Source organism: Daphnia magna, unplaced genomic scaffold (genome assembly GCF_020631705.1).
Source record: "Daphnia magna isolate NIES unplaced genomic scaffold, ASM2063170v1.1 Dm_contigs424, whole genome shotgun sequence".
Taxonomy (NCBI): Eukaryota; Metazoa; Arthropoda; class Branchiopoda; order Diplostraca; family Daphniidae; genus Daphnia; species Daphnia magna.
Window position 1 is genome coordinate 1 of NW_025533314.1, and position 27,239 is coordinate 27,239.

The 27,239-nt window shown below is 42.0% G+C and overlaps 2 protein-coding genes and 2 long non-coding RNA genes across 6 annotated transcripts; 3 read left to right on the top strand and 1 right to left on the bottom strand.

Annotated features, from left to right (window-relative positions):
• Positions 1-1,146: 1,146 nt before the first annotated feature.
• On the top strand, positions 1,147-2,882 carry LOC123468766. 3 transcript variants are annotated; one of them, XR_006642361.1, is made up of 3 exons: positions 1,147-2,365; positions 2,439-2,572; positions 2,684-2,882. It is a non-coding gene; the product is annotated as an uncharacterized LOC123468766 (long non-coding RNA). The 3 variants fall into 3 exon arrangements; XR_006642360.1 differs by having other exon boundaries at positions 1,147-1,930; positions 2,197-2,572; XR_006642359.1 differs by having other exon boundaries at positions 1,147-2,572.
• Positions 2,883-5,843: 2,961 nt separating this feature from the next.
• On the bottom strand, positions 5,844-7,457 carry LOC116922085. The gene is made up of 2 exons (XR_006642358.1): positions 6,265-7,457; positions 5,844-6,130 (listed from the first exon to the last, which is right to left on the bottom strand). It is a non-coding gene; the product is annotated as an uncharacterized LOC116922085 (long non-coding RNA).
• Positions 7,458-12,888: 5,431 nt separating this feature from the next.
• On the top strand, positions 12,889-18,258 carry LOC116927499. Its single transcript, XM_045167994.1, has one exon. It carries the CDS (start codon positions 12,889-12,891, stop codon positions 18,256-18,258), a length of 5,370 nt encoding a protein of 1,789 aa, XP_045023929.1.
• Positions 18,258-19,010, top strand: LOC123468767. The gene has a single exon (XM_045167996.1). The coding sequence runs from the start codon at positions 18,258-18,260 to the stop codon at positions 19,008-19,010; it is 753 nt and encodes a 250-aa protein (XP_045023931.1).
• Positions 19,011-27,239: the final 8,229 nt, after the last annotated feature.

Here is a 27,239-nt window from a genome sequence, read left to right on the forward strand (position 1 = left end):
CAAAAATATTATTCTATTCACAATTGAATTTAGTCTAAAACATATTTGATTGAATTCTAATGGGGTTGAAGAAAAATGGCGGCTACCATACTAGTGACATTCTGATTTGTACCATTTTCAAGCGCCAAGTGAAAATGAGAATAAAAGAAGAACGAATAGCGAAACAAACGTTTGTTAGACTCGAAACATCCGGCTAGAAGAAAATAGAAAGATAGTCCGCCACTTTCTAAATTTTTTTGATCAAGGGTAATTCCATCGTTGCTGTTGGGAAACCGAAACCCATACAACTATATACCCCCCCTTAAAAAAAAAGAGGAAAGCAGAAGACTCCAAAGAGAAAATATCGAAGCTCTCTACCCTTTTCAAAATTTACTTTTCTCTCTACCCACATGGACACGCTGTCGAAAAAAAAGCCCAAACACAAACGCGGGATTTTTTTAGTTCTTTCCAATTTTCAACATAAAACATTTAAATTTAAAAACTAGACTAAGAGAACGATGTGGCAACTACTAGCATTTAAGTTACTGTTTAGAATCGAAACAAACGAACATAATTCCTCTGTCGGGAAATCCGTTTAGATGAACTTGTTGGAAACCGATGGGATCAATTTGTTTCAACTAAGACATTTTCGCTGTAACCTTTTAAGCGTGTGTGTGTATGTGAGTGTGTGTGTGTGTGTGGTGGAGAGGGGTAACGATCATTACCTGAGTGAGACACGGCACGACACAAGAGAATAAGGCACTGGCACACGCGGACGCGCACACACAACCAGACGAGGCTGCGAACAGGTAAGTTCGGTGGCTTTAGCGATTCAACTAAGACTCGACCAACTCAGTCGTCTTCCTTTTATCAAAGAAAAAGAAAAAAAAAAGGCCAGTCCGTCTAGCGGTTCTAGACTAGTCCCTCTGTCGTCCTAGGCTGTGCCTCTCGCCACCTTCTTCCAACACCCTCTTGCCCACCAACGTCAAGCAACATGGTGGCTCAACCACCCGCTTCTTCCACCAGAGGGCGGAGCTTGGCTCTGACTCCAACCAATCAGGTGAAGGCAAACGACGAAATTTCGGTTGCAGGGGATTTTGTTCCCTCTCTTTTGTTTTGTTTTTTCGTTCTCTACCTCTTTTTTTTCTTTCTACTCTTCCCACTAGTCTCGTTGTTGACAAAGGTGCTGGTACTTTTTTGGAGGGATTTCAGTTTGCAAGTTCTCTCTGTCTGAATTGTTCTTTGAAAATGGACTTCATTAATTCAAGAATAATGGCGGGAAAAAAGTAAAAAAAAAAAAAATTTAATTATGTAATCCAAGTCGGGGGATGAGTTACGTAACGACCACGTGTTGAGGGAAGGCGGATTTTGTAACGCCATCCGGATATTACCATACAGACGCACACAGCGGAACGGTAACCTCGTGTGCAACTTCAACACACACACACAAAAAGGAAATGGTGTGACGAATTTCGATTTTGGAAAAAAGAGAAAACGAGTGACATGAGACGACGGACAAGAGCAGACGGAACTGTCGTGTTTCATAGTTGCTTATGCTTGACCTCGTGGTGCATCTGTTATCAGCACGGTATCGAATTTCCATATCCAATTAAGAAGAAAAAGACTCAATTTACACCAAAATTGGATAGGGGTAAAACAAAACCCTGTGCCGACAAATAACAGGGCAAATTGAGTGTCGAAAAAGAAAATGAATTCAGAAATGAGTGGGGGAGGTGGCGGAAATGGGGGGGGGAGAGAAAAACGAAAAAAAAAAGGTAAAGTAAAGAAATTAGAATTTAAGAAAAAAAAGGGGTAGGTAGAGAAAAAACTAAAGAAAAAAAAAGGGGGGAATCTGTTATGAAGAAGAAAAAAACCCAAAAAAAAAAAAGAAAAATGAAACTTGTTTTGGGGTTCGGAATTTGTTTCATCCTCCTACTGCTGGCCAATCCAGGTGAGAAAATGTTCAGATTGAGTGAGAAAGAAAATGGCGTGTGTACACAGGGTTATGGGACAGGTAAGGGCATTGGGAGTTGAAAGCCTCTCAATTCACAACGGGATCTGACCCTGATTTATTTTTATTTTTCTCCACCTCATTTTGCCCATCACGTTTTCAACCCCTTTTTTTTCAATGTTATTTTCACCTTCGATTTGACGAAATTTGTTTTTTGTTGTCCATCTCACGAACGGACTCCATTTGTTTGTTTTTTTAAAATCAAGGTTAAGAAGCTTTGCCGGTCTGTACGAGCAGCCGCGTGGGGGAGTTGTCATGGAGCGCTCGCAGTGGCGACTTCCATCATCCCCGCAAAGAAAAATGTCGACGAGAGATTTCAAACGAAAGGGAAAGGAGACAACCGTAACAAAAAGAAGAAGACAGCGTTTTTATGGCGTATCCCTGTCTCATTTTTAAATAGATTAAAAAGAATTTTTAAAAAATATATACATAAAAACTTTTCTTTTAGAGGGGGAAGTTGTTTGCCGGTGCACGGCTCCACGTCGCCGGCCTATAGACCGCAAGACGCGGGCTAAACAAGTTTGAAAGCCGCGTTACCGTACACTGGGTTTTAACCTTGTAAATAAAAAAACGAACGAAGAGGTAAAAAAGAAAAGAAGGGAGGATCTCTTTTTTTATTATTATTATTTTCTTTCCTTCATTCTCTCTTCATTCTTATTCTTTTCCCTTTTTTTTTTTTTTCTATTTCGAAAGTGAAAATGTCGTCCGGAGGGGGGAGCGCGGAATAATACAAGTCGAGGAGTAAGAGCCCGGCATTCCGGCACCCAATCCATCGACATACGGCCTTGAAATAGTCAAGTCTCTCTCTTCTCTCCTCGTTTTCTTTTTTTTTTTTTTCACTCTCTCTCTCACTAGAGAAGATAGAAATATAAATAAAATGTATAAAATTGTACATCGACAAAAGACTCCCTCCATTCCCCCCCTCTTGAACCTTTTGACCCAACCCCCTCCCCCAGGTAAATGTTTCATTTTAAAGCTGTAACTAGTAGAGCGTTAACCTTTTTGTTAACTTAAAAAACAAAAATTACAGGTGCACAGAGTTCACGTAGAGGGCCTTTACGTCGCAAAAAAAAAACGTGCTAAATTTCATATTTTTGAAAATGGAGTCGTTGATTTTTAATACAGCAATTAAAAAAAAAAATGGCTTGAAAAAATAATCAAGATCCAACGAGGATTGAAGAGACTACGGTTTCGAAAGTTGATTAGGTGGATAACAATTTTCTTTGCATGTCATCTCCACCTGATGGAGAGAAGACACGAAGGTTGAAACGCGTACAGGAGAAAACATCAGCGATTCGTCGAATGTCCGTCAACAGAGGGCCGACGCTAACGTGAATAATGCACGCACTGGTTAACAAAGCCTCTCTTAATATCTTGGCATATCATAAAATTTGAAATGCTTCCTGGGATGTGATTGAATATCGAAGAAAAAATTGTCATCGATGACGTAAAAAAATAATAATAATAATCAAAAGAAACTGAGGCCCATTTCTAATGACATTCAAGTTTGTGCTTGTTATCCAACCTTTAATAGTTTGTTTTTCTTGAATTACTCGTTACGTCAAAACTCGTCGAGTATAGATTGGAATAAAAAAAAAAAAGTCTAACTGCTTATATTTTTGATTGGAAATAGTCGACTAACATGGCGACTAGCGTTACCGGTTTTGTTTTTTTAAGTTGCACTATACGTAAGAGATTGATGAACTCTGTTCGAGAATATAATGCGCGAAACGTTTTCTAAAATTTCCAGAATTGCGCCCAATTTTCAAACATCGCTAGCAATTAAACCGCAGTTGAATTCCCGCCGAACAACACGCACGGCCATTAGAAACAATTGTCTTGTGGGTTAACCCATTAAACGTTGGTGCCAAAATATCACCTCCAATCTGCAATTGACATGCGCGTATATTAATTGAGAAATCAAATGGAACAAATTAATCGCTGGTGGGGCAGTGAAAGTCCATTATTCACTCGAATTTTTAGGATAGCCAAAAAAAAGGCATTCCTTTTATGCTTTAAAAAAAATGAATAAAGTTAACTAAAGCGTGACCTCCTAGAATCATATTTAGCTAAAAATCGGCGTTTAGTGGTTCCCGTCCTCGGCAAAACGTGAAAATTAGTTTTCACAAAATGAAACGGCTGAAAGCCGACGAAGGAAATGGCTGCTATTCAATGTTTCATATATTCATTTAAAATCTGTACACATGATCCGTATGGTATAGAAAGACCTTGGCCTGACGCGTGAAGAACGACCGACGATAAACTGAAATAATTATCGATTATTAACTGGTCTGCATATAGAATAATCAAACGCTCGGCGTGGATGAGAAAGTATAGCGGAAAGATTGACCTGACGTAATGTTCAATACGAGATGGAGTTCCTCGTTCGTTTCTATATACATGACATTATTCAAAATCAATCAATAAAAGCTAAGCACATTTTCTTGTTGCTTTCCTTTGTGTGTCACGTCAAACTGACTTCAAACTTTCGACCGACCAGACATATCTTTTTGTACGTCGACTTGTGTGTTAAAAGAGCTGGCCGACGTAACACGGAAGCTTCTTTGCGTATAGACCGCCAGGGGTGCGCTATACACATTGTCTTATACGACCTCCTCTGTTATTTGTTGAATGCACTTGTCATCGGCTCCGCTTCCAGACGTTGACAAAAGCACGTCAAGATGTCAAGAAGGAAAAAGGAAAGGAAGGACTTAAAAAACAAAAACAGGGGGAAAATGGCGCACATTTTAAAACAACGAAAGAGAAAGGAAACAAAAAGAAATAATCTACTGGAAATGACAACCTTGTCGAGTTTCATTCAACGTGAAATTTAACCGAACAATTTTATAAACGACACACAAATAAAATGACGTCATCCATCGTTTCTTGAGGATTTTTTATTCTCGCGTTGAGTCCGCCATGCAAATCAGCAGCCGTGTCACCTGCTCAGCTCTTTAGCAAGGTCGACACGCTTTTAACGAGCTTTGACGTAGTTGAGAGCGTGTCATACACCGTCTCGACGCTTGTCAACGCCATCCAATTATTTCTTCTCACTTTGTTCACCTACAGAAATATTCAAATGAGCAGGGGGAACACATCAGTTCGATGTAATGCCTTGCAAATCGGCGCAAAATGAAATCAATTTTCAAAAAAACCAAGACAAATAATAAAACACAGTTTCTTTCTTTTGCATGCAAATTCTAAGTGCATGCAAACATGGATCCGCAATCCTCAAGATTTCACCAACAATCCGATATTAATCTTTATCTTTCCTTTCCCATTTTAACAGTAGCGATGATTGTCTTTTCATATATATACTGTCAAACATTCCCCCTCATATATACGAAGTCGACCTCGCTTTTTCTGAACTACAATGAGCTCTTTAAAAAATAAAAAAAAATAAAGCGTTTAAGTCTCCAGTTACATTACCTATAAGATTTATATTTCATCCTCAAGGTTGAGCGCTGGATGCGGTAGCTCCTTAGCTACGCGCTTCAGCTACATCTTTGTGAAACCAAATCGCAAATATTAACACTCTTTACTTTGGTGCTGTGTAAACGCACACAAACAACTCCCTCCTTAAAAGAAATATATAATAATTGAACACACAAACCCGGAAGAGGATTGCGTCTTGAATGATGTTGCTGTTTAGCCTCCGCGTTCCATTTCCCCCAGTTCTATACATCACCGTACGCGCATCAAATTCAAGTGCAATCGTAAATCATTTAAAGGCAACTGAAACACGACAGGTTTTTTTTTCTTTTTTTCCCCAAGTTGACGCATCATTCTTATTTGATATTCTTTGAGAAAGAAATGTTTGGAAGGAAATCAATGTCTAACAATTCATCACGTTCCTTTTGAAATGGCACGTTTATTCCTTTATGCGGATTGCGCAATGTACATCTATACACAATGGCAGTTGGTGACTATAAGAAAAGCTCGTTGAATATATAGCGTGAATATTTCCGCATATCGTTAATGGTTTTCAAAAGCGACGAATTCGACGCAGGAAAGGCTCTTTCTCAGTTCCTTTCAGGAAGCGCGTAAAAGGTGCGATGGAAAACACCCTCGACGACAAGGTTGAATAACTCGCACCAACCTTGAACATCGGATTAGAATAATGTTGTGTTCCCCAGTCACCTGCAAAATCGGAGGAAAAACCACAGTCAAACCAAAAGAATTATAGAAAAAAAGAACAACAACACATCAAAAATAAAATGCAATTGAAAAATGAAAAAACAAATTTTTTCTTATATATACGTAAAATGTTTCACCTTGTCAAAAGGGATTTTCCCGTTCCCGGCGGGAATTGCAAATTTTAAAGATGTTTTTTTTTTTTTTTTTAACGGCTATACGGATGAGCATATTATTCTCAAATTACAAAGCCAGGGGAGGGGATGTACAGTTGGTACAGGCTGGCACCGCAAAAATGACACGCCCCACAAATAACACGCTTATATGGGCGCATGGAACAACATGTTGATTTACATGTTTGATGCTTTTCTGCGCATCGCTAAATGCGGAAGAACGCAAAAAATAACATTGGAAATTCTATTGGTTATGTAACTCTTATATATTATGTTAGATTTTACTCATCTCAATTCAAAACTCGCGTTATTTTGCACGATGACAATATCACGAGAAGTGCTGTCAAGTAATTTGCAAATGAGGGACGGACATGACCTTCGGATAAAGATAAGTAAAAATTATTTTTTTTTCTTCCGCATTATATGTCAAAAGCGACCAAGAACTTAAACACGTGCGGGTTGAAGAATAAAATTTCGCCTTGGAAATATTGTTTGGTAACAATGAAATAAGGATGTTCCGTCTATAAGGTGTTCCGACATTTGTCCAGTCATCGTTCCGGCTATTTCCTGTTTCGACTTGGCAAGGACATTTTTTTCTTTCCTTTTCCTGATGCCAAATGAGAAGTAATGTATAGAGTTTAAACCAAAAAAAAGTGAATTATGACTTTGTAATGAGAGTGCGTTAAAGCGAATCTAATTCTTTAAAGAGACCCGTACATGAACGTGCGAAGCTCGCTCTTTTCCGCAGAGTCCATCAATGTGCGGAAACGACCGAAACCCTTACAAAAGTATATGTGCGAACTGCGTTCAAACATCCCGTAGCGCTACGTGAAGGTCACCCGTTATGCAACCAACGAAACGACGTTCAGTTAAAAGCAAAACGAGCAAGAAGAATAAAATTTGAAATAAATGAGTGGAGGTGTATATGTATGAAGAGCTTCTAATACGTAAAGACAGTCCATTTTCCAGTAGACTTGCCTTTAAGTTTATGCAAATTCACTTAGGTGAGAATGATATTAAAAATAACATTTCTCGAGAAATGTTTAGAAAATACAGCAAATAGATGCTGCGCAATAACGTCCAGTATATTGATGAGATCAGCTGAATCGGCATGACTATGCAGATCTAACGATGCTGGCCAAATTTGTAACTACAGTCTCTTCTATACGTGATCCGTGACGCATTTCTATCCTCACATTTTTTTCTTCTTCTTCCTTTTTTTGTAATGCCCTGTAGCGTGACTCTATCCCATTTGGATTCCCTCCTTCCAGCTGAATGTTCTAGACTGTACGTCCCACACACTTTTATTCCTCATATGATGCGCACCACGTGGAAAGATAAAAATATAAATACACTAAAGGGGAAGTCCGGATTCCCTCCGTTATACCTGTCTGAATTTGTTATTAAAAAACCTAAAAAAAACTAATTGTTTCGCAATAATCGCCTTGAATTCCCAAAAAGGCCTATACATCGGTTTGATGGTTCCGGGGGTGGAACGCTCGCAATTCGATTGTTTTAAATGAAACGAAGTAAATAAAAAGAATAAAGCAATTTTAGAAAACAAAATTCTATAACATGTAAAACAGAAGAAAAACCCATGCAAATAAAAGTATAAAATAAACGAATAAAAATTGCCCGATGCAATTTGACGTGTAGATACGGTTGACAGCTCAAAAGTATATACGATGACAACGGACCAAACGACGTTTGGACAAGCGGAAACACGTGAAGGGCGTCGTGAGAAAAAGGTCTTTTGAAAAGCTGCTGTGTAAAGAGGCCATAAGATCGTGGATAACATTCGGTTCATCTGCTGGAGAGCCAAATGGACTTTGGCATTTTAACGTAATATTTAATGTTCTTTTTAAATGCCATTAAAATCTCTGATTGGCCATTGGTCAGCGTTAAAATGAATGACCCGGTTCACGCATTTCTTTCCTCAGGAAGTCCATCGAGCTATATACGTTCATGATCAACCTGGACTTAACGGACATCTCTCACGATGTTATTTCAAGGAAGAATTGCCTGAATCTAAACTAGATCAAACTGGTTAGAACTAGCCAAAGTCCTTTGCTCAAGAAATACCCCCGACCTTATATAGTTTGTTCTTTAAATCTCCTTCAGCGAAAGAAATAATTCAAAAAGAAGTAGCACAATTCAATGGCGGTTTGTTGTAATAAATAACATCAAGTACAATGCAACATTCCGTGACTCTTACGGGGTTTTAAAGGTCTTTGCTCTTTTGCATGACATCATTGTTTAGGCTATGTATCTACCAGTGCATTTCAACACTTTAACGTATATATAGTATATGCACGCAAATGCAGACTAATACGTGTAATTAGATGCATATTACAGGTATTTTTGTCTAGACTCTTTTATAACAATGTTTATTAGACCTACATAAAAGCTTAGTGTATATAGATAGCCTAAGCTATATAAAAGAATTGAACTCGATTGTTACGTAACGTGTGCACTTGTACGTTGGCACCGCCAGAAATTATTATTCTTTTATCGCTTCCCCTTGGCGTTTTGCCGTCGGTTTGTATGAAAACGAAGGGTTTTTTGGTTCGCCAAAAAAAGGGGGCAAGTCACGATCGGTGCCACCCGGAGACGATGCTGCATGACTTTAATCCTCCTTCGCATACTACAGCATTTTTAAGTTGTTGTTTTCCGTAGAGGAAAGGGACTGGGGTTTTCCCCTTGCCTCCTCCTCCCCCCCCCCCTTTTTTTTATACTAACAACTTAACAGAACGTTGACCCGGAGCATAGACAAAAAAACTCGTTAGCGCTCTTAACGTTAGCGCGATAAACCCAACTAGAAAAAACTAGTTTTCATTAACAAGAATGACGTAAGGGGACAAAGCGGCTAAACTTAAATCTGCTGGGTTTATAAGCTGGCGAAAACAGCATTTTAACCTTAAATGGCACGTAACTGAATTTGATTAGATTTTTTTTCGAGGTGATTCAGTATGGAATTAGATTCCCTCAGGTGTTCATGAATGTAATAGCCTATAGTACAGCAAATATATACTATATATACATTTAAGTTTTAAACATTTCTTTTAGCTTTAAGATGAAGGTCGCCATTAATAGCCATATGTGATCGTTGTTTCCGTGTTCGTCGAGGAATTAGAGGTTCGGAAAAGTCCGAAAAAGCCAAATGCGGGGCCGCTTATTTTTGGGATTAAGAAGCGCGTAATAGGCGGAGGGGGGAAAAAATTTAAAGGGGGGAGGGGGTTCAAGGGTGTCGAAAATAACCAAGGTCTTGACAGACACACGAAATGCGCTCTAAGCTATTACGCGATGGGAAAACACGGCTCTTTAAATAATGCAAATATACAAAGTGAAGATGGAATAGAAAACTCTTGAAATTTCCCTGCGTGCATAAAAATATGCAAACCAAATCGCGATGAGAGTGCAACGCGATTGCAAATGACAATTCACGTGCAGCGTTCCTTGGGTAATTCATAATTGCCGCTCCTATATAGTTTCGGTCGTGATTGATCGGTCTAGCCATCCGCCTCTGCTCTTATAACGTCTCATCTTTATTTAGGAAATCAAAGAGCTGCGTAATTTCATTAGTGTACGTGAACTTGAGAAATGATTCAAACCATGCGTGATATCCAGGATTGAATGTTATATACATTTTGAAAATCAAAATGATCAGGAAGTGAACGTTCCAAATCCAATTTTCAAAATTGCCAAGTTCGTTTCACAATTAACCGCAAATGCCGGAACGATGGAGCTGATCATGAAAAGTAAAATAGAAATTTATTATCATTTTCTCTGGGTTTTCCAGAGTCGAATCGGAAACAATTGCAATGAACAGTTTTGTTTTATCCCGCGAAAAATGCGTGCAAGGTCTTTCTTTTGGACTTGATGATGTGTTATAACTTTGCCAGTGTATTGATTAAAAAACACGGAGAGGAGACACGCTGGTTGATAACAAAAATGCATCACGTTCGATATATCAAACAAGTGAGCGAACTGAGTTCACTGCGTTCGTTTATTGGCAGGTGAACGGACAGTTATATCGCATGCCCGACTGATTTATACAGCTCAAATAAACACGTGGTTGAACATCTGCTTTATTCATTTATTTTTCCGGCCAACATCACAGTTGCGAAACAAAAGGTGTGACGAAAAAATGTGTGGGAAAACAAAAAACATGAATCAAACGATAAATACAACGGCGAATCATCGCCACAATGAGACGCGACGAACGCTATGTATAACTGAATTCAACTTAAAATAATAAGATCTCACATTCGACTGTTTGGAAAAGTTAGAGGAGAGATTTTAAGACCTTCATTGGTTTTTAAATGTCATCACATTTCAACGAACGTTGGCCCGGAGTTGATTTAGAAAATGCGCAGTGGAACGAGAATGAAAAAATTCAATTCAATTGAATAAATCATTCAAGTTCTAAAAGAGCCAGTGAAAAGACGGAACAAATGAAACGTCGTTTTTTTTTTTTTTTTGTGGACCAATGCCGGGCATGTTTTCTTTCGTTTCTATATGCCTTCCGATGATGGCAAGTTTCCGGCTGATGGATAAATTCAAGGCTACGTTGCACTGCCTCAATTTTCTCGCTTCACGCCCGCCTTTTGTTTGCTTACCGCATTGGAAACCATGTCGCGACAATATCTCCTTCAGACAGGCTCAATTTGTTCTTCAACCAAACCAAACAAATTCCATGTAAGAAAACCGGAAGAAAAACAGACAAGTAGACGTCGGGACATTACGTAATAATTTCCATCGTCTATATACGTTCAGCCGTTTGCCTCTTCCTGTGCGCTGTGTTTTTATTCCATTTTTATCTGACCGGCTGTTCAATTTTCACAAGTTTTTTTTTAAATTTTATTTGGTTACAGTCAGATCAGTGAATAACAATTCGTTTTAGAAATATATACCTTGTCTGTTTCAAACAGTTTTGAAGGGGCATTCACTTCAAATAGACGCTGTCCTCTGGCCACATTTCTCAATTTTTAACAATAAAATCGGGAATTTTTTTTTTAAACGTCACCTCCCCCCTTTTTGTTTTTTGTTTTTTGCCCCGAGATCTATCCGTTTTCCAAGTACGAAACTCTCGGGAAATCAGAGAAACGTGCGTGATGCGCATCTGCTGCCCTATGAATAATTATATCGAATGACCTTCGTTTTTTTTTTGTCCTTCTTTTCCCCTTTTATTTTAACTTAAAAAAAAAAAATGTTTGTCAGCGACCAAGAAGAAAAAAAAAGAGAAGAGGAAGATACTTGTTGGGATGACGAGGAGGGTTAACCGGCCCAAACTGGTTATAGATAACGTATATATACATATCTTTTCCTTTAAAGAAAGCATCTCAACAATTCTTAATGATAAAGCCTAAGGAGTAAACGACCTTTCTCGTATTGCTGTATTGCTGTTTCAAAGTTCGGCGCCATCTGCAAAGATTCGCACAGATTTCCTCTGCCCTCCAAAAGAACCAATTAGCGTCGAGGAGCAAGGTCCCTTGAATCAATTGATATCAAAGAGCGGGATAATAAGTTGTTCTTCGTCTATTATATAACCCCATCGATAAAGAATCTCTTCTTTTGAAAAAAAAAATTAATTTAAATTAAATTATTATAATTAATTTTAGTGGATCTGTTTCACGTCATCGTCCAATGCCGCCTGTTTTTGTTTGTTTTTTTCAAGACACCTTACATATTTCTGTTTATTAAAAACGGTTATGTGCCTTCCTAAGCTTTCAAGGCTTTCACACACCGTCCAGGATGCGGCCAGGAAGGACCAAAAAAACCGGTCTGGGTTTTTTTTTTCCCTCTACGGAATTGTATTCGGAAATGCCTATCGCAATAACGGCTGATGCAAGGTTTCCTCCGGAGAACGTCACCAATGCGCAAAGCCTTAGTCCCCCTTTTTTTTTCCTTTTTTCTATATGTGTGTCCTTACTATATGTGTTACCGAGTTGCCATGGCAACTCGGCCGGGCTTCGCGTGCGCCTTTAATTTACCCCCCCTTTTTTCATCTATTGTTTCTCTAATTCGCGCATCTTTATTCTTTTGTTTTGTCGTAAGTGATCGAATGACGTGTTTTAACGGGGCAGTCACGTTTTTGGAACGGTAGCGTCTAGTCGCCATTTTTTGTCCCCTCATTTTTTATCTTCGCCCGCGTCTTAAAGTTTAATACAAGGTTTTGCGCCCTGCCCGTTCGGTTTTTTATCGTTATTTCGCATCGCCTTTCGAACGATCGTTATTTTACGGTTAGTTTACAACATTTTTGGTGCCGAAACCCGGGAAGATTCGACCCTGGTAACTTTAACGCAACATTCGTTTTTCGACATTCATTCTCGCCATTCGTTTTTCGACATTCATTCTTCGTCATTCGTTCTCTTCATTGGGTTTTCGTCGTTCATTTTCTTCACTGGATATTTCTTTTATGCTTTTGTCTCTTTACATCCCAACGCTGAATCAACCGCCAGCCCAGGAGGGGTAACGGTCAGAGTTCCCGGATTTTGAGCAAAAGTTTTCTTTACGTGCCAGTGTTTAAGTGGCTCTCCAAGCCTTTCTTTTTTTCATTCCGAGCATCGTGTCCTCTCTCTTGAATTCATCATGGCTACTCAAGATGAGCTTCGTGATGCTGATTTGATCGTTGCCGCTCCTGATGCTGTTGTTCGAGGCCTTTCGCCGACTCGTTCGTTCGCCTCGGATTCGACAAGTCGTCTCGATCCTGCAACCTTGATCAGCAAACGTTCCCATCATCGAAGAAATTTCACCCGCAACGTGAATAAAGTCAAGATGGTGATTCACGAGACAGGTCCTTCCATCTACTCAAACGATCTCATCACGAAGGCCAACGATCATTATGAGCAATGTATGTATTACCATCATCGTTATTGTGCAAAATTGGGTGTCACCGACGACACTTGGTTGGAGAATTTGCGTCATGATTATAATACGGCTCATGAAGAATTTGCCACAGCCCGTCGCCCCGGCCATGCTACCGAACAACCAGCGCCTAGAGCAACGACCCGCACGAGAGCTCAAGTTCGCCCCGGTTCTGTCGAGTCAACCCGTCAACCCGAGTTCGCCCCGCTGGATATGCCCATCAGCACATCTCGCCCCGGTGTGGTTGAGTCGACCCGTCAACCCGAATCTGCCTCGCGGGGTGTGCCTACCAGTACATCCCACCATTCCCGTGAGGAAGATGTCTCTCGCACCGAAGTGGTTGTCGATCCCGTTAGTGACAGTCATCATCAGGCCGAGGGTAGCCGCCCGTCTTCTTTGGCCAGCTCAAGATCTTCGGTTGCCGCCAGCATTTCGTCTTCTCATCGTTCGCGGAGCTCTACCCTTTCGGCTCTGACTAGAGAACGCCTTGCTGCCGAACTCGACCTTGAACTGGCACGCAAGCGGCGAGAAGAAGAAAAGAATGAAAATGACCTTCTGGACGAGCTAGCCCGTAAGTTACGTGAGGAGAAGATTCGTATCGGGGCAAAACGAAAGGAACGGAAAATCGAGGAAGAAATCGCACGTCTTCGTATGAACGAGAAGTTGTCAAAGAGGTCTGTTCGTTCGCCTTCGCCGACCTCCTTGAGTTCTTTCAGTGAACCAGATGACGATATCCATATTCCGTTGCCGAAGAGTAAGCCTCGTGACAAAGTGCTGCTTCCCACCGGGCCATCCGACAAGAGCGCAGATAGCTGGATCGACGATCTGGAACAGAAACCGACGGCCTTACCCGCTGCAGCGCCCATGCCTTGGATGTTTGGAGGTTCGGCCCCGTTCACGTGTAGGACACCGTTTGATGGCGACCCTCGAGATTGGCTTCTCTTTGCCTCAAGATTTCGAGCCCTCGTCCACGACGTCATTCCGAACGATGCCCAGCGTTTGGCCATTCTTACCGAGTGGGTTGGCCCTAGCGTTTTTCGCCGCATCTCGCCATTGTTAAAGGCTCCTCGTGGGTACACTGCAGTTCTTGCCTATCTTAAGAAGCACTACGGTTCGAGCGAGCAGATCGCTCGCTGTCAAATACACGATCTTCTTAGTCTTCCCTTCGTCAAGCCGGGTGATCGCCAGGCGCTTGAAAATTTTTCTGATCAGCTGCACGGAGCTGTTGTGGTGTTGGAACAAGGGGGATTGGAGCACGATCTTAAGAGTGCTGCTAATCTTGATCAGGCAGTACAGAAGCTGCCACCTGTCTTTCGCCATCGCTGGGCCCGTTACGCACGTAAGCGCTTACCGAAAGGTGTCGACCTCAGCGACTTGGATCGGTTTATGGAAGAGGTCGTGGAAGAGGAGCGGATGGCTCGTTCAGCATTCGAGTTGGCGCCTAAGGTTGATGTTCGTGAAAAGCGTGTTACGTTTCCCAAGCCAGCCGTTGAAAAGCACCCTTCAAGCAGACCTGCAATTCTGAAACCGCCACCCGTTCGGCCACCCCCTACCATCTTAGCCACCCAAGTAGCGAAAGACGTAGATGTCGAGTGTCCAGGCTGCGGCGGCGCTCATCGACTTGTTTCTTGCCCCGAGTTACAGAGGAAGTCACCGAGTGAACGAGCGCTGGTGGCGAAGGAGAAAGGCGTATGTTTCAACTGTCTTGGAGGAAAGCACCGCAGTGCGGATTGTCGTTCAAAACCCGCTTGTGAATCCACCGGATGCCGTGCACGTCATCATTCGCTGTTGCATGGTGCGGAGAGAGTTTTTCCTGAGAAAAGCACACCTCGTCAGTTCCCGTCATCCGCCGGAGGCCAAGAATGTTTTCAAGGACCTCAAACACTCGCCATTGCTCCCCGCCTGACATCTGATGTTCTCTTGGCCGTGGTTCCCGTCCGACTTCGTGCGGGTTGCCGGACTCTTGACGTTTTCGCTCTGCTCGACACCGGGAGCCAAGCTACCCTTTTGCGTGAAGACGCGGCTAATGCGCTTGGTCTTACGGGCCGGCCACGCAAAATTCGTTTTGGAACCTTCCATGGAAAAGATCCGGTCGTCGAGACTCGTCTTGTGGGCTTCTCCGTTTCGTCGCTAGAGGGAGACCAAAGCTACAAGGTTTCCGACGCCTTTGTTGTGCCTCGTCTAAATGTTGGGCAACGCAAGATAAAAGATGTTCTCGCTTCGTTCGATTATCTTCGTGACCTCAACTTTCCTGCTCGAGACGCTGGTGAAGTCCAGATTTTGATCGGGATGGACGTTCAAGACGCCCATCTAAACATCGAGGTTCGTCGCCCTCCATCTGGAGTTCGGGGCCCTAATGCAATGCTCACCCCATTTGGCTGGTGCGTTGTTGGAAGGACCTACCCATTATCGGCAGTGGAAGATCCAAGCATAAACTTCGTTAAGCTGGGAACGATCGAGCAGCTGGAAGAGTGCGTCGAAAGGTTTTGGAAAACCCAATCTCTCCCAGTTCGTGAGGCCCCCAGTACATTTATGTCGTCGTCAGACCGTGCCGCAATGGACCAACTCGAATCGACCATTCGGCACACTGGAACGCGTTACGAAGTAGGTTTGCCCGTTCGCCCGCATTGCCCGAAGTTGCCGGACAACAAAGAGTTCGCACGTCGCAAGTTCTTCGCACTGGAGAGGAGACTTCTTTTACACAACGACCTTCGCCAAGCAGTTACGGCGCAGATGAAGGAGGTGTTTTGCAGCGGCCACGCAGTGAAAGTCACTTCTACAGCTCCCGGTTCCAAGGTGTGGTTCCTACCTTATCATCCGGTTCGACATCCAACGAAGCCCAGCAAGATCCGTCTCGTTTACGACGCTGCTGCCCGGTTTAAAGGAACCGCGATCAACGACATCCTGCTGAAAGGTCCGGATCTCACCACGCAGTTATTGGCCGTGCTGCTTCGCTTCCGTGAAAGGAGAATTGGCGTTACTGCAGACATTGCGAAAATGTTTTATCAAGTGCTGGTTCGTGAGTCAGATTGCACAATGTTTCGTTTTTTGTGGCGCGAGCCTGGAACTGAAGACCCTATCCAGGAATTCCAGATGACGGTGCACATTTTCGGTGCTGTCTCATCGCCAACGGTTTGCAGCTTTGCCCTTCAGCGTCTCGAAAAGGATGCGCCCGAACACCTGAAGGAAGTCGCGAGGCGTATTCGTTCCAGCTTTTATGTGGACAACCTGTTGTCGTCGTTCGACGAAGTGGATGAAGGCGTTTCCATCAGTCAGAAGCTGGTTGAACTACTCAAGCTCGGTGGTTTCGACCTCGTCCAGTTTCTGAGCTCTTCGCGTTCGTTGTTGGACCAACTTCCGTCTTCCTCTCGTCTGGTTCCCGAGCTCGACCTAGATTTTGACGATTTGCCCACCGAGCGCACGTTGGGGTATCTGTGGAGTTGTGAGCGAGACGAGTTCGTTTTCCGTTTTAAGAAGACAGAAGAGGCCTTTTCAAAACGCTCGATTCTTTCGGCAATTTCGAGCATCTATGATCCTCTTGGTCTCCTAGCACCCGTCGTTTTGGTGGCGAAAATCATCCTTCAGGACATCTGGCGACTCAAAGGTGGCTGGGATGAGATTCTGCCCGCCGATATTCTGAATCGTTGGGGGCGCTTTGTGGAACATCTGCCGATGCTCGAACTGCTGAACATCCCGAGAAGTTTCTTGACTAGTCCCCAGTCGGCGTATCGTTCTTTTCAGTTGCACGCTTTTTCGGACGCATCGAAAGACGGTTTCGGTGTTGTAATTTATCTTCGAGCTGAAACCTCTGGCGAGGTCCAAGTCTCTTTTGTAATGGCAAAAGTAAGAGTTGCTCCCATCCATCAGCTTTCGATTCCGAAGATGGAGCTTCAAGGTGCTTTGCTAGCAGTCAGGTTAGCAAACTATCTGCTGAAGGAGCTGACTCTGCCCATATCGAACGTGTTTTTCTGGGTTGATGCGATGACTGTTGTTCGGTGGATCCACGCCAGCCATCGTCGTTACAACGTGTTCGTCGCAAACAGAATAGCTGAGATCCTGGATTCGACGACCCCTTCGCAATGGAGACATGTTCCTGGTGTACTTAACCCAGCAGACGAATGCAGTCGTGGTCTCTGTCCGTCCGAGCTCGATCCAAATCATCGCTGGTACCGTGGACCTGAGTTTCTAGTTTTGCCACCCGAGCAATGGCCGGCCCAGATTCCAGCTACTGAATTGATCGACCACGAAGACGAGTCCATTGGCTGTTTCCTAATCGCCAATCCTAGCGGGCCAGTAGATGACGTTGTGGCACGAGCCGATAATCTACATCGCCTAATTCGCATCGCCGCTTGGATTGAAAGATTCGTTCGCAACATCCAGATCCTCGTTCATCGGAGATGTGCCAGAGAAAGGTCTATTCTGGATGGCAATCATGAAGAAGCAGCGACCGGACAAAGTGAGCAGTTGAAAACGGGCCGGCAGCAGAGTGCGGACGAGCTGAAGTCAGCCCGTCGCCTTTTAATTCGCGTTTCACAGCGCGACTCCTTCCCTGACGATTTAAGCAGTTTGCGGAAGGCGAAGTCCGTTCGCCCGGAGTCTAGGTTGCTGAAACTGTCCGTTTATCTAGATGACGCCGGAATCATTCGTGTTGGTGGCCGCCTTGAAAATGCCCCCATCAGCGCTGAAGCCCGTCATCCTGCCGTTCTGGAACCCAAGCATCCGCTTACCCGATTGTTCATACGCTGGGCGCATATTTCCGTGGCTCATGGAAGAGCTGATCGCACCCTTGCGGAAGTTCGTGCTCGCTACTGGGTTTTGAAAGGACGCGAAGCAACAAAGTCGGTCATCACGACTTGCCTGTATTGTTCCCGCATGAGAGCCAAGCCGTTTCAGCCGATGATGGCCCCACTTCCAGCGGAGCGGGTCCAACCGTTCAGCCCTCCATTTACCCGTATTGGAGTGGACTACCTCGGTCCTTTCCCTATTTCAATTGGCCGGCGAACAGAAAATCGTTGGATTGCACTTTTACCTGCCTCTCCACCCGTGCTATCCACCTCGAAATTACCCCGTCGATGGATGTGGATTCCTTTTTAATGGCTTTTACCCGTTTCGTCAGTCGTCGGGGTGCCCCGACCGATGTTTTTAGCGACAACGGTACCAATCTGACTGCAGGAGAGCGTGAGCTGCGTGAGGCGGTTACCCGCCTTAACGACGTGAAAATCGCTGACCAACTTGCTCGGAAAGAAATTCGTTGGCACTTCTCCCCGCCTGCTGCCCCGCACTTCGGAGGTGTCTGGGAGCGTCTGGTTCGCTCGTGCAAGGAGGCCCTGCGCGCTATCCTCGGTCAGCAGACGGTGAAGGAGGAAACCTTTGCAACGGTCGTCATCGAAGTTGAGGGCCTACTCAACAATCGACCGCTGACGGATCTAGGTGCGGACCCGCAAGAATTCGAGCCGTTAACCCCGAATCATTTTTTGTTGGGGCGCCCCAATCCCCACTTGCCCGCTGACGTCATCGACCCGGAAATCAAATGTCTTCGCCGAAGATGGTTTCACGCACAGCAAATCGTGGATCAGGTGTGGAGCCGATGGTTAAGGGAATACCTGCCGACCCTCACGACCCGCAACAAATGGACCCGATCGCAAAACAACTTGGAGGTGAACGACATGGTGCTTATGGTGGATCCAAAGTCGCCGCGCGGACACTGGCCAATTTGTCGTGTTGCGAAAGTTTTACCTGGCTCTGATGGTGTAGTACGCGCGGCCGAAATCGTTACGAAGTCCGGCAAGACCTACACCCGCCCGGTTGTGCGATTATGTCGCTTGGAAGCCTTGAGTGCTGCTTAATATTTACCGCAGCAGGGCCGGCTGTGTTACCGAGTTGCCATGGCAACTCGGCCGGGCTTCGCGTGCGCCTTTAATTTACCCCCCCTTTTTTCATCTATTGTTTCTCTAATTCGCGCATCTTTATTCTTTTGTTTTGTCGTAAGTGATCGAATGACGTGTTTTAACGGGGCAGTCACGTTTTTGGAACGGTAGCGTCTAGTCGCCATTTTTTGTCCCCTCATTTTTTATCTTCGCCCGCGTCTTAAAGTTTAATACAAGGTTTTGCGCCCTGCCCGTTCGGTTTTTTATCGTTATTTCGCATCGCCTTTCGAACGATCGTTATTTTACGGTTAGTTTACAACAATATGAGGCCATTTATAAATTTTTTTTTTCCTATTTTATTTTAGTCATCTCATTGGGAAGCAAGGAAAAACAAAACAATGACGGTAACGGCCTCGTTCTCTAATATTTAAGGGTTTCTTTTTAATTACGTATGTGAAGAAGACCATTAAAATTCGTGTCTTCTTGATGACCGCATGCATCTAGGAAATAATAAAAAAAAAAAAATTGTGTCGAGTATCTTGACGATCGAATGCCTTGTCACATTTTGATCTTGCGGTATGACCGTGAATTTAAAAAAAAAAAAAAAAAAATTATTTCCCTCCGAGGTTTCACGTCAGACACGCCCTATATGTTTCCTCAGGCCATTTGCATCCGGAATGCGACTTGCGAAATTTGACGAAATCAAAAAAAATTCAAAAAATAATAATAACACGAAAAAGAACAATAGAAAGCCGATTGATGCATTTCATGTCACCGTGTTAACCTTGAACGAAAAAACAAAAAAACAAAATGCATTCATTCTTTCGGCGATTTGAATTTTTGCCGCACGGGAATCATAAATTCAAAAGCTGTATAAATGATCTCGAATTCGAGCTGTAAATGCCCAGATTGCTGTTAGAGATTGATTGTATACGCTGTAAAAAAAAAATAACATAATCCGAATAGAAATCAGCAGCCATAAAGAAAAAGCGAATTGCAATCGGTCGTCTTAAACGAGTTGCAACTCTCGGACTGTCCCTTGTCGCAATCTAATAAAAAAAGGAGAGAGCTATAGAAAAGTGAAAAGGCTGCCTTTAAGAAAAAAAAAACAAATGAAGGAATGAACTTGAACGACGATATTTGAAAAAAAAAATATCTAGGCGTGACCCACTTTTCGGTTGAATTAAACGTGCCATACTCGAAGCCCGTTATTGATACGTGCGTCGCGAGTTGCGGGTTGTTCACAGTAAAGCGAAAACGAAAGAAAACAAAAACAAAAACAAACTTGGCAACACAAATAAATTGGAGAGAGTGAGAAAGCCTCGAGTCGGAAACCACCAAGGACAATTCACACACATGACGGTATGCAGTTTATATACGTATAACGCACTCATTTCCCATGCGTGTGTATTAGCCTGTTTCATTTCCGCAACTTTTTAGAAATCCTTCACGTCATTTCAGATTGGGGTTAGGATTGTGGCAATGAGTATAAATACAAAAAATTTCGATCCTAAAGTGAAATTTACTATCCCGCCGTGCTTTTTAATTTCGATTTAGGCTTTTTTCTATATTTTTGGTGCGCTTTGGTATTGGTTTTCAGTTTTTTTACTTGCACCACTTATTAACTACTATTGTACAGATATTTGGGCCAAAAATAAAAAAAAAATAAGAAGAATTAGTATCCCCGCCGAGCATTTTTCTAAAAAAAAGTCATGTTTTTTTTTCATTTTCAATACTTTATTATTACAAAATACATTAATTCATTTCAACTTTTACATTTTAGTAAAGTTTTACAGATGAAAAAAGTTAAACCATGTTTAGATTAGATTTATCAAAAGATTCTACTCGCTTCCTGTGGTCTTCGATGACTTGAAATAAAAATTCTTTTTGTTGATCGTTTTGGCAGACGTCCTTAAAATCGCTAATCAATTTGACCCCACACAGTCATTAACTACTTCTAGTTGATGAACAAACTGTTTAATTATATGATAGTCCCCATTAAATTCCAATTTTTTACAGGGAGTTGCATCCAGTCTGTTTGACAGTTCGATAGACCCATCAATGAGAACATTTTCCAAGATCGTGGACCGATAGAGCGACAACAACAGTGGTATTTCTTCAATATTGAAATCAGGGAACGACGGCTTCCCAGGGGAAATTCATTAGGTTTCGGGGTATTGAACAGTTTATGAGCGACGAGAAATCGTGTGGTATCTGACAAGTTTTCATTGAAAATACACAACACAAAAATTTATTATAGATACCACAAATGTCGCTTACATGACGCGATAGCAGCACCAGCAATTTCCTTACATTCCTTTTCATACCAAGTCATTGCGCCGATAAATTTAAGATCGTCAATTGGAGCAAAACAAGCAATACGTGTCCGAAGACGCGTATTGCGAAACGAACAGGGCCATTTTTTAAATTGTCGAATAGTCTTCGTCATCCAATTCTATATGATCTGATAAGAGATACATTTTGAGAATGTATATACTCTTGCTCATAAACCTGGCGTGGTTGACAATTATACATTCTCAAAATGTATCTCTTATCAGATCATATAGAATTGGATGACGAAGACTATTCGACAATTTAAAAAATGGCCCTGTTCGTTTCGCAATACGCGTCTTCGGACACGTATTGCTTGTTTTGCTCCAATTGACGATCTTAAATTTATCGGCGCAATGACTTGGTATGAAAAGGAATGTAAGGAAATTGCTGGTGCTGCTATCGCGTCATGTAAGCGACATTTGTGGTATCTATCCGAATAACTTGTTGTGTTGTGTATTTTCAATGAAAACTTGTCAGATACCACACGATTTCTCGTCGCTCATAAACTGTTCAATACCCCGAAACCTAATGAATTTCCCCCTGGGAAGCCGTCGTTCCCTGATTTCAATATTGAAGAAATACCACTGTTGTTGTCGCTTATCGGTCCACGATCTTGGAAAATGTTCTCATTGATGGGTCTATCGAACTGTCAAACAGACTGGATGCAACTCCCTGTAAAATATTGGAATTTAATGGGGGACTATCATATAATTAAACAGTTTGTTCATCAACTAGAAGTAGTTAATGACTGTGCCGAACGCGGGGTCAAATTGATTAGCGATTTTAAGGACGTCTGCCAAAACGATCAACAAAAAGAATTTTTATTTCAAGTCATCGAAGACCACAGGAAGCGAGTAGAATCTTTTGATAAATCTAATCTAAACATGGTTTAACTTTTTTCATCTGTAAAACTTTACTAAAATGTAAAAGTTGAAATGAATTAATGTATTTTGTAATAATAAAGTATTGAAAATGAAAAAAAACATGACTTTTTTTTAGAAAAATGCTCGGCGGGGATACTAATTCTTCTTATTTTTTTTTTATTTTTGGCCCAAATATCAGTACAATAGTAGTTAATAAGTGGTGCAAGTGACGTAAAAAAAAACTGAAAACCAATACCAAAGCGCACCAAAAAATATAGAAAAAAGCCTAAATCGAAATGTAAAAAGCACGGCTGGGATAGTAAATTTCACTTTAGGATCGAAATTTTTTGTATTTATACTCATTGCCACAATCCTAACCCCAATCTGAAATGACGTGAAGGATTTCTAAAAAGTTGCGGAAATGAAACAGGCTAGTGTGTATATGTATAGCCTACAGACAGTTGGAACGAAGGCATAACATGATTGAACTCAACTACCGAACTCAACCCGCAATGGCGTCACGTTTCTGCCGTTATACGTCCTGCACAAGCAGCGAAAAACGTCAACAGAATAACGTCCGCCCTTTATGGCGTCATCTTTCCCTTTGAGGGAACTCACCCATCCCGATTACATCATCAGATTTTCAGACAAATGAGAAAGATAAATATCGATTCTGTCAATCTGCGAATATATGGTCCGGAGTCTGTATGTAGATAGGACTATGCAAATCTGGGTCCATTGCACATTGATTTGATTCAATGAAAAGGAAAAGTTAGCGGGATGTGAGTGATGTTGATGGACATTCTAAATGGAGAGCTCTGTCCATCCGTCAACAATTGCTGAAAGAAACATTATATGCGATAACAAGAGAATAAAAATAACGAGTCAGTTCAATATGCCATCGCAATTTCATTTGTGTGTGTGTCTGTGTGTCTGTGTGGAAAATGTTTCTTGAATCACGAACGCTGGAGGCTAACGTGACGAGCGTGGGAGAGGAATCCGACACCAAAAAAAAGGAGACTAGGGGTCGTGGATATGGTCCGTGTCGCTCACGACGAATATAATTTTCTCATTCGACGCACGCAAACATCAAACCGTAATTTTTTTTTTTCTGTATACAGACATAAGACATAATTGAATCGTTGAAAATGACACTCTTTTCACCTGCCTTTCAAAGAGAAATGTCACAAAAAGGGGGAGTCAAACAGACGTGATGGATGTCTCTCTATGTCTTCAAAAGAGACTCTCTCTTTCGCATCCTTCCCGAAGGTGATGATTACCCCTCCCCCCCTTCTCTCTATACAGTTGGACAAATTCACCCACTTGAAAATCTCCATCTGCCCAATTGTTATGTCACCCGAGTAGAATTAGAGTTTTGTTTTACGTGTGTATGTACACGAATGCCAATTGCCAAACACGATGAAGGCAGACCTTTTATGTCACACAGCAAACGAAATTTTACACGACTGCCAAATGGTATACGAAAGCGTTTCATCATCGTCCTCTACACTTTTCATTTAATGGCAGTCGTTTAGCTGTCCGCAAATTTCTTATGAAGAAAGAGGGAAAAAAATGGGTGGACGTGGACGATGAGTTGTTCAAAATCAAGAAACCCCACAGAGGGTGATTGTGTATACATACATCCGTTCCTCGATATGGGTATTGATAAGAAACATCAACACACACACACACAAAATGAAGAAAAAACAAAAAATGTACTCGACATGGTCGTTCGGGACGAGACCTTCACGTTAAACGTAAAGACACCGAGACGCACATCGGTGTTTGGCCCCGGAGGCCAACCATTTAGCCGAAGCCATACTTTACTTCAAATAAAATTCTGTATACAACATGCACACCAACAACATTTGCTACTATTATTTTTTTAAGTATTTTTTGGTCAGTGTATACATACCTGCATGGGCGGTCTTCTGTAATAGCTTGTGCGTCAAGAGCGTATTATGAATTTCATATTTTCATCGTTGCCCAAATGGCTGGCGGCGACAGGTGACCAGATAGGCAACTCACGTGAACGCCCAATGCGCGTGGACCGGTCGTGAAAAAACCCCTCGTTCACACTAACATATGGCGAACGACGCTCAGACTATTTTCGGCTCATTTTTTCTTTCCTTTTTTTACTTTGGCCGTCTTATTCATCAGCATCATCATCAAAACTTGTGAGTCGTAGTTGCATTATAAAAAGAGTTGCGCACACGCGCGCGCGTAGCGGCCGGCCACTAAACGTCCGACAAGGTTAGTTTCAACAAAAAAAAAACTTTCCAAAAGTTGGCAACGGTGTGCGCGCGCATTCGAAAGCCATTTTTTTTTGCGGTCGATACTCTGAAACATCTTACAATTATCATTCAATTTAAGTTTTTTAAACACAGCGTGTATATGTAAAAGAAGAACTTTTGGTTTGGAACATTCCTCTATTCTTTTAATTTTTTTTTTTTTAAGGAGGAGGTGCTGTGCGATGTCGCCTGACATCAGGACAAACAAAAAAAAAATGAAGGCTTCATACTTCACGTGTTTTTTTTTTTTTTGCTTTTTACCTTGTTTCTTACTTGAATTTCGTCTACCAAGGACACCTATCATTTGTCGACTATTAACGTTGGAAATTGAAGAAGAAGTAGAAGCGCACGCATCGCCGCACTCTGTCCAACGTTTACGACAGTCAAGAGAGGGCCAAATGATAGACCAAGTGGAAAGACCTTTTTATTATTTCCATCATTCAATTTGCCGCAAAAGAGAAATGAGTTTCAAGTAGAAATATAACGCAGACCTATTCTGCTGGTTAACATTCAAAGTGTCATCAACGGACTGTGCATCGGTCAGTTGAACTTGTTGCCAATGCCAAACACAAGCAACTATAATTATTTTCATTATTTTATTAATATGCACAGCCTTTTAAAGTTACGACACATGCGCACTTCATCCCCTCGTCAGCATCTTGATGTGGGACGGCCGTTTCTTTTGAAAATGTTGGCTTCACTTCGACTTCTCGCGAAGGTCTCCTTATAGAAAATGCTGCTAGACTCTTTCACGCGTTCAAATGCTATACATTTCAGAGAGGAGAGAAATCGATGACGTAACCCACCAAGACGTATATATCGTGATGCATATTCATAACGATGTAATTGGCTCGCGATGCATATATACGAAATGTCGAATAACGAAGAAAAAACTAGTTCAATTCGACTCGTTCTCCCTTTCAAATAGTATAAACAACAACGAAACAACAATCGCTTCTCGGTACATGATATAAACTATATGAGCAGCACAGCAGGCTGGCGGTAATCACTTGAAGAAAATTTCATCACCGACAAAGTATATACGCAGCCACAAGTACCAATTGTTTTTTGTTTCTTTCGTTCCTTGGGCGGTTGGTAGGAAAAAAAAAAAAAAAAATTAAATGGAACATTACCGAGTTGGAGGACGAAAAACAAAAAATGTCAGTTAGTTACATAAAGCGAAGGGCTATTTGCTGGCAGCATTCGTTGTTATATAGCCGAGCTGTTAATAGGATCGTTTAGAAACGGTAGGACACGCCATACTCTCCATATGTTGTCTCTCTTTTTGCTGCCACTTTGCAAACTATAAACCTGTTTCTTTTCTGTCAACGTCTAAATGACACAGATCAGCATTGAAGCGAATGATTTGGACAAATGACAAGATATGGCCATCATCTTCCTGATTCGTTCGTTTGACATGTAGGTCTTCTTCCAATTATGGCAAGCGATTGATTTGAAAAGAATTGATGAATAATGCGCATAACTGGCCATCAGATGGCCCAGGTTGGTAATGCAAATATCTGGGGGCCGTCAAAATGTGAAGGAAGATTAACAACAAAATCTTGTATATTCGTGTTTTGATTAAGTGATGACCAGAGTTATTCATTTTGCGTGTTTTATTTTCGGTGTGATCGAAACATCGCAGATCCGGACAAACTAAAAAACACTGACTGACTCTTTAATATGGTAAAGAGAGATCCATCTTGGTTACGCAACCGACGCGTAAAATGTTTTTCTGAAAGTCGGCCATGCCGAAAAAAAAGAAAGAAAAGGAAATATGGAAGCGGTGCCTATAGCAACATCATATACACGAATACAAATCGCTGTTTAGGTCGACGCCACTGCCTCCTTCTTTTGCTACTTTTACTCACGAAAATGACGTGATTGGTTTCTAAACAGTGACTGTATATAGTGCCGCGGACCTTGAACGGTCCCCAAAATAAATGCGCATCGCGCTAATGGCTGAATGGGCCAATCCAAACAGCAAAGGGACGCACCTCTTCCTTAATTGTCGTACAATTTAATTCACGCAGAACTGCAAATGAACCGAAAGTATAGGATATGCCGATGAGCAACAATTATATACTCCTCGGCGCGAAATTCAAACAGCTCCACAAAATCTTTTGTTGCCATAAAAAACAAAAGAAAAAAAGAAAATGTGACAAATGACTCTGTCCTCCTTTGAAAATAAATTCTGGGCTTATGACCACCTCCATATATATTTTTTTTCGCATTGCTCTCCGGTTTGTTTCAGCGCAATAAAAATTGCCGTTCAAGGTGACAGGCATCTTAGGCAAACTGTCACATGTTTTCTATATGCTTGGCTTGTAACTCTGATTTTTACGACATCGTATCGACTTTGGCAGGTGAAATCAGAAGAAAAGTGAATTGCTACAAACAGAAGGGGGCCACCAGCAACGACAGACAATGACGAAGGTGCGAAATGTGATTGAAGCCCAGTGGATATGGTTCGTTTGTTTTTTGTTTTTTAATGTTCCTAGATCTACAGTTTAAGAGCGCAAGAAATGAGAACTCTTATTTGCTTTTCCTTTTATGACGCACAGACACACAGCAGTTCACGGATGGTTAGTGACACCCATGGCTTTTTTTGAAACAGAAAAAAAACAGAACACGAAAGGCAAATGACATTGGCTCCCCTGTTATGTGTTCCTTGTCTCCGTTTGATGCAAAAACTTTCATCTGTCCAGGATCCTGTTGGA

What these genes read in the sequence shown, in the direction of transcription:
- LOC116927499 (XM_045167994.1), top strand. Translation starts at nt 12,889, where the DNA reads ATGGCTACTCAAGATGAGCTTCGTGATGCTGATTTGATCGTTGCCGCT.
- LOC123468767 (XM_045167996.1), top strand. Translation starts at nt 18,258, where the DNA reads ATGGCTTTTACCCGTTTCGTCAGTCGTCGGGGTGCCCCGACCGATGTT.